General features: G+C 39.7%; 2 protein-coding genes across 2 annotated transcripts in view; one reads left to right on the forward strand and one right to left on the reverse strand.

Annotated features, from left to right (window-relative positions):
• Positions 1–2,481, forward strand: part of LOC118412579 (gamma-aminobutyric acid receptor subunit beta-like) — a 32,983-nt gene extending 30,502 nt beyond the window's left edge. The window contains exon 10 of the mRNA XM_035815528.1: positions 323–2,481. Within this exon, the coding sequence (XP_035671421.1) occupies positions 323–1,249 (927 nt within the window). The 3' untranslated portion in view covers positions 1,250–2,481. The remainder of the gene's footprint in view (positions 1–322) is intronic.
• Positions 1,995–14,235, reverse strand: part of LOC118412576 (cGMP-dependent protein kinase 1-like) — a 13,401-nt gene continuing 1,160 nt past the window's right edge. Inside the window, exons 3-19 of the mRNA XM_035815523.1 lie at positions 11,980–12,146; positions 11,521–11,634; positions 10,924–11,029; positions 10,454–10,517; positions 10,118–10,195; positions 9,917–10,011; positions 9,362–9,427; positions 7,956–8,009; positions 7,553–7,667; positions 7,230–7,360; positions 6,985–7,074; positions 6,510–6,651; positions 5,974–6,137; positions 4,675–4,797; positions 4,297–4,359; positions 3,681–3,753; positions 1,995–2,938 (exon numbers count right to left, since the gene is read on the reverse strand). Of these exons, the coding sequence (XP_035671416.1) occupies positions 2,843–2,938; positions 3,681–3,753; positions 4,297–4,359; positions 4,675–4,797; positions 5,974–6,137; positions 6,510–6,651; positions 6,985–7,074; positions 7,230–7,360; positions 7,553–7,667; positions 7,956–8,009; positions 9,362–9,427; positions 9,917–10,011; positions 10,118–10,195; positions 10,454–10,517; positions 10,924–11,029; positions 11,521–11,634; positions 11,980–12,146 (1,741 nt within the window). The 3' untranslated portion in view covers positions 1,995–2,842. The remainder of the gene's footprint in view (positions 2,939–3,680; positions 3,754–4,296; positions 4,360–4,674; positions 4,798–5,973; positions 6,138–6,509; positions 6,652–6,984; positions 7,075–7,229; positions 7,361–7,552; positions 7,668–7,955; positions 8,010–9,361; positions 9,428–9,916; positions 10,012–10,117; positions 10,196–10,453; positions 10,518–10,923; positions 11,030–11,520; positions 11,635–11,979; positions 12,147–14,235) is intronic.

Genomic DNA, 14,235 nt, shown 5'->3' on the forward strand with positions numbered 1-14,235 from the left:
AGACATCTATAAGAAGGCATTTATAACACCGGTGCCTTATTGCGGTCTGAGCTGAGAGAACCCGGTGATTTAGGAGAGTTTCCGTTTATGGAGGTGTGTGAACAACAATAAAACAGTATTCCAGGCAGTGTCAAGACATTTAACGCTTTTCACGAACGGTGCGTTTGATAGGAAAATCGACACACAGAAAAATTGACACGTCAAAGGGCCAAGGTTCCCCACCACGCATAATCGCACTAGTACAAAAGATTTCCTAAGAACATCCTGATAACGTTATGTATGTTAACTGCCTTTCCTTGGCACTTTTATTACCCAACCACAGGAGCGGAACGGTGACTTGATGGAGATGGGGAGGGTACAGCCTGCTGGAGGGATTATACATCAGATGAACGACTCTGATGATTCTGACGACATCGTAGACCTCACCTCCACTGGTAAGATAAGAAGACGGCTTCGAGTAACGGACTTTGACAACGAAGAAGGTATCGGGGGAGACTCCAAAGACATTGAAATAATCGAAGAGACTATTGAAAGAACGACAGCTCCTAAGAAAGTACTGGAGAAAGAAGTAAATTGCACTTCAAGATCGAGACTAAACGACACTACTGTTAGGAACTGTGGAGTGGACTGTTGCCCTGATTGCAAGACGCCGTTCGGGATGCAGAAAATACCCTGCGTTAAGGGGATAAAGCGGAAGGGACCACATAGATATTACGTTGACGTGGCTGACATGATGGGAAGTTCTTACTCCAAATTTGTCCGCAAGCATGGCGCCCCATTCGGTAGGAGATACCCAGATACTGATGGTGATGATGATGATGACGTCAGAACGATAACAGGGAACGGGCGGATACGCATGCGCAGTGGGGACGACTTTGTGCCTGACGAACAGAGGGGGTTTGCAAAAGCAGCTACGTTTCCCTCGCGACCAAGAAGAACGCAGTCAGAGAAACGGCGTGATCATTTAGCAAATGTGTCTGGACTTTCAGGCAAGAGACGAAGAAACTCAATGCTTGACGATCCTCCTCGGAGTAACGAGGAACCGAGAAGGAACTCATTCATCCAGTCTTTGGACATGGGAAGGCTAGGGTGGTTCCGAACATTTGGAGGGAGATTGTCCCTTTCTGAGATCACCGAGAAACTCATCAAAGACGAAAATGTGAACCGAATAGACAAGATCTCGCGAATCATGTTCCCTTTTACTTTCGTAGTATTGAACATCATTTACTGGGCAGCCACATATGCATAGCAACTAGAAACGCACTGATAGTACTGGTGTAGTTATAATTGAATGATGTCAATCATACCCACATATCAAAACTTTGATTGATTCCCCTATCTCATGCTGCTTTTATTTCCACAGGGAATCAAAAAGTAAGACAGAAGAATGTCCTTATCAATGTCGTGTTTGACAAGTGTCCTTGACAAATATTAACTGTCAGTACAAAAAGTCGTCAGAAATCTTTTAGAAAATTCAGAATTTTCGGAAACTTTAATGTAACGATTAAGAAGTCAAGCCGTACAAAATGAAGTCCAGAATGTTTGCCGTTATACCTTTAGTGTCTTTATGTGCACAACGTAGACTATAGGTTAAATGGAACAGGGACTAGCCGCTAGTGCCTCGTCATCCTGTAACGTTTAGATGCCATACAGATTAGCCTGTGTTACTCAATCTTCTGAACCAAGAGATTTTATTTGTTCACCCCTGAGTCAGGAGACTTATTTGAAAAAAAAGTACCAATACGAGCTCAGCATTCGTTGCCTTTCGCAGCCTCAAAGACCATAGTTATAGACAGTTCTCAGCCTGACGATAATTGGTTCATCTGTAATAGGATTAGGATTTTTCCATTCTTCTGACTCAGCGGTGTTGGTCTCCAAGCTTCTATAGCGGCCTGGCAAGTGGTAAGCTGCTAGATGCGTAATTTAGCCAGGCTAACGAACAGTTGTATAAGACATGAATGGCATTGCGGTTACATTTGTTGAAAACACATCACTTCATTGTATTACTACGTACATTTATTCGATAGTGTGAAACCACTTTCAAGTGCATAACTCTGTGCTTAGGAGATTTTCTATCAGTTAGCTATATCATAAAGTATCATCTTTGTTCAACTTGGTTGCTGTACATCATCGTTACGAAAAATGTCCGAACAAACGTATACAGATCTATATGTCAAAAATTGCAGATAACACACGATAGATCTTGTAGCGTGTGATACCAGACAGTCCTTATCTTTATAAGAGCAAAATAGATATTCATAAAGCAACCTTTAGCTTCAATGTATTATACTCATTCTAATCAGGGTTTGATGTCAATGGCGTAGACTAAGAGAATGATTAAAAACCGTATAATTGAATATAGGTTATGCATTATGTCACCGTATACACCTCGAGGTGGGTCATAAACTCTTAATTATTTCTCACATGGAAATATTTTGCATAGTTGATGAAACTCTGATCACATCTGAAATTTTGTATGTAGATGAACTATGTAAAAGAATTTCAAGAAAAGATGTCTGTTTTGCCTTAGAAAGACAGACCCCGGCTGCCCAGAACACGTCACCTTCTGGAAGCATGACGTGAACAATGGGTCAAAGATTGACCTAAATTGCCATTGGTAATCATCAGAACGAGAGATTGCATCTCTGATTCTTTCTGAACGATATCCTGGGGGGAATTAGGTCGTCTCCTTTCTACCATCATTAGATACAGCGTGACTCTCGTAATGATTGCAGGGTAGCTGATCTATTTGATTAAAAGTGCCCTAATGGTGGTTCTGACTAAGATAATCTTCCCGAAGGCATCTTCTCTGGCCTTAATTGGCTGGGCGAGACAACATGACTTAAAAGTCAATGTCCCAGCCAGACAGTTCGTCTGGGGGGTTTTCATTGTCATCCGGGTACGGATCAAAGTTGGAGGCATCAAACGGACCATTAATCTGGAAATAGAACACAAAGGACAGAAAATCAATGGTCATGGTCGTATCTCAACGAAGATTCCAGAACTGCAAAGTGTTCACGGCAATAGAGGTTAGACATCCAGGTAGATGTAAAAGATATGGCAAATGACTATCTGCTATTTGGCATATTATGTGGGGAAGGACAACCTCAAGCCAACCGTTCACACTTACGCCACATCTTCAGAAAAGACGCTGGAACGGCTATTTGGCATATGTTATGCTAAGTGTTAAGTGCCGTTACTTTACCTTGCAGTTACTTTATCCTGACTTTACCCTAAGATTTTTGGCAGATAATACATTGCAGGCAAAGCGGGTATGTTACCGAACTTTTGGCCCAATTTCGCACAGTCCTATTAGAGACCGACTGATTTTGTAATCATTACGTGAACTATTTGTGTCATTGGCTGGACTGCGAAGGGTTTCAGGCTTTCATCTTGGGTCAGTTACATGATTTTATCAAGCATGTCGCAAAATATTACAACTTGTATACGCAGATATACGAGAACACGTCAAAACACGTCACCTTCTGGAGGCATGACGTAAATAATAGGTCAAATGCCATTTTTTCAATCGTCTTGTAGTCCTAGAATGATTACGTCATGCAATCTGCGAGAGCACAAAGGGGCATTCCGTGACGCAAGCATTCTACTCGTACATGCACCTCAGACATTGGTCAGGGTTGTTGGCATTTAATTCAATACCGATGACATCCTACACCCACCTGTGGCTTTAGGTGATCCGGAGGAGACATCGTCTTGTTGATCAGACCTTCCCAGTCAAACCCATGGAACCATCTAAAAGGAGTGCACGGAAATGTGAATGTGTGTATAACTGTCTGATATCACTTAATAGTGAACATCATCAGTCATGTGACAAAAGAACTCTAAGAAGATCATAATTCACTGGGCTGTAGGGAGAGCTCTCAAATGCTCCCCAGAAGTACTAGTAGCAAACTTTAGTTGTGTGCAATAGTTAAATATTTCATAAAAATAAAAGTAAATGCCATTTTTCATTAAAAGACATAAAACAAACAAAATTGCAGGAAAATGATGGCTTAAGGAAATCAATGGTGCATGGACAGGTCTTTGCATAAAGCTTGATCAAGTTTAGTTACTAAAAAAGTAACTGAAACAATTCTCTCGTTGTCATGCAACCATTAGCATGTGTCCTTTTGCCATGCTAGCAAAGACTGCACATTGACTTAACTTGAAAATTTGTGAAAAAAAGTACGAGGTAACAACAAGAGATACTGCATTTGGCACTAGGCAACAAACTGTAAAAATTGGAGACAACAATGTTACTTTCGACTTCGGGGGACAATGATACATCAAACGTACTTGTGCCTTTTGATGTCGACGATCCCTTTTGATTGGTTGCCCAGTCTCTCGGCGGTGTTCTCTCTGTGGAAATCCCAAAACATCAATCATATTGAGAATCCAGTGATCAAACAGACTGTCGGTATGATACCACATTTACATGTGTTTTATACCTCACACACAAACGGAAGCATATTGCGCAAAGATATAAGTAACCTGATACCACTCGTACCTTTTACACGAACTGATGAAGCATAATGCCATAGATAAAAGTAAAACGAAATCCCGTAATCAACTTAAGTTTTATAACTTTTACCTGAACTGTAGCATGATAGCACAGACAAAGACATGTAGTAACATGATATTCTATGACGTAATCTATGTTTCTGGTTTACTGACCTGCAGAGTCGTCTGATAAGATCCTTCGCCATCTTGCCGATCTTCCTGGAGAAGTCGATACTGTCGATACCCTTGAGAATCAGGTTGTATGTCTTCATCGGGTCCGTTGCAGAAAATGGAGGCCTAAAATTTCAAGACAAGGGTAAATTACAATATGGATATCACTGTGTATGTTAAGCAGAGTAAATTAGAAACATGGACTGGTACAGTCAAACCTGTATTAGCGGTCACCTTTGCATACCGGCCACCTGCCCATAGTGGCCACTTTTTGTCGGTCCCTTGGATTCGTAATGATTAAGAAATAGGCTTAGCGGCCACCTGTCCAACGCGGCCACGGCCACACGATTTCCGGTCCCGCAGGTACAAAAACACTGCCGATTACGGCCACGCGGACCGCTGATCCATGTTTCGGCACGCGTTCGGCCATATACAGCGGCCGTATCGTCACCCTACGCCGGATTTAAAACCTCTTTGACTTATTTTCAAAACAAAACTTCGTAAACTGGCGCTACCCATACCCGCTGACAAACGAGGTCATATAAGGTCAATAGACAACACCAATATTACGGAGGTAAATTGTGTTAAAGTTACGTTCTAATACACTATCGCTTAGGTTAATTTACATCACAAAAACTTCCTTCAAAAAATTGTTAGGAAGACAAACTGATATGAACTTCAGACTATGGTGGATTTTATTCTTACATTTATTAAGAGATAAGTCTAAAATGACGAGACTTTTCTTGTGAGTACCACATTAGCATAATGGGCGCATCTGACGTGTGAACGCGAGCGGACGGCGAAGTATCGAAGGATACAAGACGAAAGATCAAAGAAATTTGACGATACCGGTCTCTTCAGACAATATCAACTGTAGAACATTTAAAACTTTTTATAGCTTTTGTTTTCTTAATACATACAGTGTAAAAAAATCATTGCAGTACATGTACAGTACTGCATTATGTGAATAAAGATCAGTGGGTACTAAAACCATGTGTAACTTATTGCTTGTGGTCAACTAATTAGCATATTCTCTATAGTGGCCACCTCTCTATAGTGGCCAATTTTGACCAGTCCCTTGAGTGGCCACTATAGACAGGTTTGACTGTAGATGCAGACGGTTGATCAAAATTGTAACTCTTGCTGGTACTTTATACTTATATATTGAGGAGTGAAGTTGCTGAGTAATTAAGCAATTTAATGGTATTGCACTGTTGCTATTTTCAAAATCGCCACACAGAAAAGGGGCACTCCTAGCGGTACAGAAGTGAGGTGCAGAACGGAAACCATCTCTGAACTTACATCCCTGTCAGGAGTTCGTACATGAGGATGCCGATGGACCAGATGTCAGTAGAAAGGTCATGACCTTTGTTGAGGATGATTTCCGGGGCCACGTACTCTGGGGTGCCGCAAAACGTCCACGTCTTGCGCTCATAGCCGATCTGCTTGGCAAATCCAAAGTCACACTACGACAAACAAAGGTAAGTCAATTAAAGACATGCTATATCACCTTCGGTGTTGTATCTATTTTCCCGTTTGCCATCAGTTATACTATCGGTTCTTACCCAAGGAAAAGGTAAAGACGTGCAATATAAAAATGTTGTTTGACACTGGCCAATAACATTTTTTGTTTATGTTATACAATTCTTTTCTGATAGGTGTCGCCCTTGTACCGTCTTATTTTAGTAGGAAGAGCCTGCAAAACCAATGTTTATCGCTGTCTCCAAGCATGATAATTCCCACCATCTAGCAACTTACTTCATTGCCTAGACGGAGTCAAATGGCATTGCATTGAACAGACCCACTAAACAAGGAACAGTTCTTTGCCTTTAACGCACCAGTTTGACGTAGCCCTTGTGGTCGATGAGCAGGTTCTCAGGCTTGAGATCTCTGTAGACGATCCCCATGTGGTGTAGATAAGACAGAGCCTCAATCACACAAGCCGTGCAGAACCGAGCCGTGGCGTCAGGAAAGGACTGTCTGAAAACAGTTGAATGGCAATGATTGAAACAAACAAACAAACAAACAAACAATCAATCAAATACAAACTAACAAATAAATAAGCAAGATCCTGTTACATGTACAAATGGTGCAATGATACTCTTCATAGTAACCTAGTCTGGCATTTCAATACATCATTTATGGCATATGCAAGAAAAATATTAGTTGGTCTTTAGCATTCGTTGTAGAATCTCGCGAGGTTTTGGCGTCAGACTGTACGAGATCAGCATCGCTCTGGGTGACATCAACATGCTTTCTACCATATGGAGATATTTTAAACGGAATCGCTTTTACTGAGAACTTCATACTTACTTGTCCCTTAGCACGCTCCAAAGCTCACCTCCCAAACACGCGTCCATCAGCATGTAGACATATTTGTTGTCCTTAAATGTACGATGCAGTCTGCCAACGAAGAACATATCATGTTAGATCTATAGAAGAGAACTAGTATAAGAATTAACTTAAAGGCAATGCCAGTCGAAAGAAAATCGTTGTTTGTTATTCTATTTTTCAGCCATGGATAGGAACTATAATTCAAGCAAAGAAAGCTATCTTACTTGACGATGAAGGGTGAGTTTGCTGACATCATGATTGCCTTCTCCGAGGCCACGTGCTTCTGCTGTTTGGTGTTGACGATGTGTCGTTTCTTTAGGCACTTCAGGGCAAAAGACTTGTCCTTCCATCGCACCTTCAAAGAGCAAGAAGGTGTTCAGCGGTCAACTACGCATACGAACCTGAAACGTCTTTACTTCCACTTTGCTAACAATGCTTAATCACACCGCCCGCCGTGAAACCACACGTACACTATCCCCTCCCCTATAAGCATACAACTTCGTATGCGTTGCATAAAACGTGCTGTGATAGTCCAGACTGTACTTACCAACTTGACACGCCCAAAACCACCAACTCCAAGAGTGGCGATGGTTTCCAGATCTGTCAGCAGTATCTGTTCGTCCACGTACTCTGAACGGGGGCGTGGTAGGGAACCTGGACGTCTGGATAGGTGAGCAAACAAAACAAAACAAAAATGTGTACATTTCAAAATTACACCTGTTAACAAGATTAACAAGTACATTTTGCTACTGTAGAGAATAACTTAAACTATAGATAGGAAGTCACCAGTAATGCTACCACTATTAATGAAAACAATGTTAACATTATACTAAAACAATGTTAACATTATATTAAAACGATGTTTCTTTAAAACAGTTGCGGACACACGTAACACGCAAAGAATTATGAGCCTCAAATAATGTAATATTTCTCGAGAAACAATCCCTTACCTGTCAAGAGCTTCTTTCATTTCTTGTAGAGAACCTATCAGCTGCAGGAAAGGTCTGTAAAATGGACATTTTATTATGACACTCTAGATCAACATAATGATCTTTCTTTTTTTAATCATATGCAACGACGTCTGATGTGAACTCTAGTTTAAACAAGAAATCTTTTTAAAAAAGCTGTGCCTTGCCGCGTGGTAGGAATATCGTCAGGAAAAAGTAGGTCGGCTGAAAAAAAAATAAACGTAACTGTTACCTAAACATGCACTCTTGTAAATGCAGACCAAAAAGTCCCAAAGGTGGGTTTTGACGGTTCTGGTCGCAAGACGAAAATATTCTTACATCAAATGGATGTTATAAAAAAGGTAAAAGGACAATTGAAAAAAAAAAACTTTCCGTCCATGGATTCGAACCGGGGTTGAAACTTTCGCGGGACAACGCACTAACCACTAAGCCATGCCCAACTCTCACCATGCGGGGGTTGTATTAACAGGTACCCAAATGTAGGGTATAACTAGAATAACGTCCGTTCATTCCAAGATTCAAAGATTCCAATGTCTAATCTTCCGAAAAATGTCTAATCAACTGTTATTTGTGTGAAAAGTTTGTAATGAGACGAGAGCCCAGCAAAATAATGTCGGGAAAGGCATGTTACAAGCTCTGATTGGCAACAAAACACAAACCTGATGTAAGATTCGACTCACACCGGAGTTTCTTAGGCATGCGTTCTTAAATGCGGCGCATATAGAATATGCATTGCAAGCAAAAAGTTATTGCTTGCCGCAGGACTAGGGTTGATATTTGAAATATAACAAAATGATCCTAAATATTATCTATTGTGACTTCTCGTGTGACGATTTGAGCTGGCGCTCTCCTAAACTCACGTTAGCGTTTTGCTGCGGTCTCAGAAGGTCTCTCCAACGTTTTGAGGACGTCATGGCTACTTATATATTCACATACAATTTATTAGCCTGATTCGGGAATAATTTGATCTTTATGAATAGCTAATGCATTTTTTTTGCGAAATAATGCACTTGATTTTATGCCACTCAAAATGAATTTGGAATTTTACCATACAAACGCTTCATTCATTCAATGTAACCAAATATTAAATGCTTTTAGAACCGACCGCAAACAGAAACAAATACGTAAAATGGACGGTTTAAAATTCAACGAGGATGTACCATTGTCTGTCTAAGCCGTCAAACTTGTCCATGAGAAAGGCGATTTGGAAGGGCCTTTGAAAGGGTCTTTGGAAGAGCAAGGTTAACAGGTCCGTCCATGGAACCATGGAAGAAACCTGGCGTAAAGCCTCGCCGCCCTCGGCGGCAAGGCAAAAAACAAAACGAAAATGATTATACAGTGCCCCGAAACGTTACACGGACAGATAAACGACACAAATGCTTTGTCACCCTCTGTCCAAAAGCAGACACTTGACAATGCCAGTCTCCGCTATGCAGCTTGCAGTCCTCACATCCCTAATGAAACACAAACCGGAAAAAATAAGTCAGGAAGTCAAATTTATAACTCTGATACGCCACCTTGTGACGATGTAAAAATAAGCAGTCAAAGCTCTTAACTTGTCTTTCAGCTTACTTTTCCATTACATTCTAGAAAGAGGAGCCTTTACTTCAATAGTTCCTAGAACCGGTAGTGTAAACAACACGTTGGACTCAACAAGTAGATTAGTCATATACTTCAATGTATGTTAATTCATTTGTATCCAATTTTTGTCTGCATGTTATAAAGCCGTAAGGGCCCTTGAAAGGTCGTTTTACTTTTGTGTCAATGAATATTAATATATTACCAATGATACATGCAATAGGATAGACATTGAGATTACAACAAAGGTGCATCAAAAAGTTCAGAATTTGTAATCAACGGCGCGTTAAAGTGTCATTTTCAAGATCAATATTTTATTGATCAACAATTTTTGTACTTCAATATAGCACACAGTAAGCCCGTACCCATTGCCATCAAGTGCCTTTTCCCCAAAGTAGTCTCCTCGGTTGAGCTTCCGTTTCTCTTGGATCCTGTTCCCAACTTTCTCGGTCACACGAACCTGGGAACGACATCAATATAGCCGCGATTTCAGTCACCAAGATGACTACTATGTAGAAATACTGAGATACGCTACAAAAACGATACAGAGTTGATTTTGAACCCACCTCGCCGTCCATGATGATGAAGAAGCAATCTCCGACCTCCCCCTGACGTACAATGTACTGTCCCTGTTCGTACGTTTCCTAAACAGAAAACAACAACAACAATTGAGTTCTAATACAGCTAATGTACTGTCCCTGTTCGTACGTTTCATAAACAGAAAATAAACACACAATTGAGTTCTGATGAAGCCAATATGGACTAAGATCCGTATAGTTGTGAATTTATGCACTAATAAAATGCACTGTTCTGAGTTGGAACGACTTGGTGCAACTAGTAAAGTGATGATTAAATAAGGCTCCGTTCTAAAGCGTTACCAAAAAAAGACAGAAAATGTCTACCTCCTCCAAACATTCTGCGATCCGCACAAGTGTTTGTTCTGATGCGGTTTGCAGCAGTGGCACGCTGTGGAGAGAACATTGTCGACGGCTTGATATCAGAATCATTCTTGAAATATTAAGGATTACTGACGACGTGCTTTCAAATAAAAAATAAAAACGTTATGTAAAACCTTCAGGTACATATCATTACAATGATGCGCAAATGTCATTTTACTTTAGGATGTTATCACTCATGTGACAGGGAAGTATGTATTGTTCGCCTTGCTAAATGGTTCAACCCAGAAGTGGCCGGGTGATTATTTATGTAGTTCTTGTATGTGTAGTTACCGTTACATATATGGAATCTACATTATCCTCTCGCACAAACATAATACTCTACCTGAGTAAATAATCCAGCATGATTAATGTGACGTTGCGTTCAAACAATCGACTTGATAGAAAGGAAAACTATACAGGAAGAAGCGAACTACCTCTTGAGAAATGACACGTATGCTTCACGTTTGGTTTTGGTGGTTTTCATCATGACGAGCTGGAAAATCCGTCTGTCAATTGTCCACAGCTTAGCAGGCGTCAGTGCTGGGAAATTACCAAAACAAGATCAAACGTTTAACCTAACGTTAACGCTACATTCAAATATTATCGAATTGAATAAGTCAGACTCAAACATTAGTATCAATTTTGTTTGAATGTAAGGAAAGAATGAATGAATCGAAATGAATGATTTAATGAGTGAATATGAAAATAATAATTCTTTCATATTATAATTACTTATAACTGTTAACGTTGCTATTTACTCAACAGTATTCTACTATCAACCCTGATGCGTTTATAATGTGATAATGCCTGACTGTTATCACATAATTAACCAGAGTGAACAAAGTAGTGCTGATATCGTCATGGCTGTATGAACAATAGAAATGCAAACGGCTTGTGACGATTGGTTCACACAGTCTGACTACATGATGATATGATATGATGTGGTAATACAATATTATGGCTCCCCTTCGTCTTTGCCATCTTTCATTAAAACGGTTTATACAAGGGAGTTTTAAAAACTTAAGACTTACCTTGCACTGTTGCAGTGCGCTCACAGTCGTACAACAGAGCCAGTTCCCCAAACAGCGTCTGTCTGCCCATGTTCCTCAGTATCTCGCCTTTCTTAGACACCTGAAGCTCACCCTCTGAGGTTTGAAAAATGGTTGAAATATTTGCGATCTGATATCATTTGAAATCGCAGGGTGGAAGATAGACAAGTCTAACTACGAAAAGTAACGGTTGACGCTGAGGTTGAATTAATCATTGACACAGAGGTTGAAATGTTCTTGTTCCTTACACCACACCTTCCATTTACTAATTCTCATTTTGATTATCTACACCGAGGTTAACACTGTGTAAGTTTCAATTGTTGCATGTCCCTTTTCTTGGCAATTACATTCAAGGAGCTTCTACACCCGAGAGGTGTCCCAAGCTTTATGTATCATGTCCAAATACATCGGCGTAATAGAATTCCATCGAGACTGCAGTACCTTCTGTGACATACAGGTGGAGCCCCATCTCGCCCTCAGTGATGACCTTTGTCCCAGCGGGGACTTCCTTCTTGTACATGCAGTCCACTATGGTGTCGATCTGGTCCTCCTCAAGATACTTCAGAAAGTCGTTATTCAAGATGGCCGCCTTGATCAACATCTTGACACTTGTGATATGAAAAAAACACAATTAACTGGTACAAGAGAAGCTCTCAATTAACTTCATTTCATAGATATTTTGAAAGCAATTTAAAGAAGCTTTTTAGTGTGGAGATAAAAAATGGCACCAAGACAATTAGCTTCACTTTCAAAGTCCGAATATCGAAAATTTCCCCAAAGACTTGGGCCCTTTGCTGCACACTTTCTTATATAAATAATTTTTAAAAACCGTATCACACCTCTTTGTTTGATCATGTTTATTAGTTAGGATAATACAAAATGTGCCATGGTGGTACATGTAAACATTTCGTTCACCGGCAAATATATCAACGTTTCCATCTTTTTATGATAAAGGAAAAGTTCTATTTAAAAAGTATACCCTCCAGAAGAAAAAAACACACAGAATTGAATTGAATTGACTCGCATATAAAGAATAATTGATTGCATGCTCCTTTTTATAACTTAATTGATCTGCACGATGTTTGAGTGCCATTATTTACCCAATACATTCCACACAGACTACGTTAGATATTGATAAGTGACACCCATGTGATGGGGGCATGGGAAAGAGCACGTAAAGCTCCAGTAGTGCAAGTGCACCGAATCTTGTGTTTGTTCTAAAGCAGAGAAAAATTGATGAAAGTCTCTAGTGATGTATGTAGCTCTCACATAAAATATATATTGTCCAAGGCAGCCGTTTGAAATTCTTAAGTAGACAAAGATGAATATAATCACGTTAACAAATGCATGTTAAGATGATTGCATCATACTGCATTGAATAAAGTTCCTAAAATGTAGGTTTGGAATATAGCGTGAGAACTATTCTTATATCTCATACCTACATTTGGAGTCCACGCGGAAATAGCGCTGCTCTACGTTTCTTGTAATATATTCATGTTCACTTGAGTTTTGTTGTCTGTTATTTCAAACAGTTGTCACCCGTATGGATGTCTCCCAACACGCCAAATACTTTACGCATTTATAGGGTTTCATGATTGATTTTGTTTCATACTTTCATGGAGTCTAAAATAGAGATGAATTAACCAGATGCATACTTTACCAGCACATCTTAGCTCTATCTCGAGCTTTTAGCCATTATATATATGTATATAATAAACTAGAAACAACTGCTCCTTTTGTCGATGTTGAAATTATCAGTTCACGCCAAAATTCAATTTTCTAGGCAGTTGTAACTTATACACAGGAACAAGCGGTACTGTAGGGTTTTTACTGGACATAAAATATACAGAATCATTCTGTGATATCAACAGGTCATGATTTGTATTCCAAATTTCATGACAATCCATCGCCTCTTGACAAACATACATACAGACATATAGACACTACCTACGAGAAACATAACCTTTGTACGTATTGGGCGTTTATAAATCTTTGAGTTTAGCAGCTGATGTGTTATGTTTAGTTACTTATTAGGACGCGAATTGCCCCCTGAGCGACCCCCATAATGCTTACAGTGTAAACAGGCCAGAAAAGTGCCTTGTAGGTAACTATAGTGTACAGACTATAATGAGTGTTCGCACCGGTCAACACAAGTACTGTGTAAAGCTACAAAAGTGCATGCTTGATTTACCATACATATATACATACATGCATACATTTCATTACGTAGTGTCCTATGTATAATGTTTGTATTGTGTACTCGCGTTGAAAGCAACAAAAGAATGGGCACTACCAAAAAGTTTCAGATGCACACTATTGAGAGAAAATATAAGACTATGTACATATTATCAGAGCTAATTATGTACGGCGCGTTTATAGCTGATTTATAAGTATCAAAATGTATTTGTAGTGCACTCTAGTCATCACGTACAGCAGGCCTCCACAACTGCGGCACACGCAGGGTTATTTGTTTACAAATTAAACAACAAGTGTTTCTGTTTTTAGTGATAATTTTTTTTATTATCTGGATATGAAACATTTTCTAGACCTTAGTCGTTTTATTCATGTTTAAATAGGTATATCTAGTCTTATAAAAGAAGCTAGCTCTTCATTGTCGCTACGAATATCGACATGCTTGTTGTGACCATGGTCTGTTACAACGTTTACCGTCTTTTCTTTTAGATCCTTGAATCGTCA

The sequence above is a fragment of the Branchiostoma floridae genome, chromosome 3 (genome assembly GCF_000003815.2).
Source record: "Branchiostoma floridae strain S238N-H82 chromosome 3, Bfl_VNyyK, whole genome shotgun sequence".
In the NCBI taxonomy this organism is placed as follows: Eukaryota; Metazoa; Chordata; class Leptocardii; order Amphioxiformes; family Branchiostomatidae; genus Branchiostoma; species Branchiostoma floridae.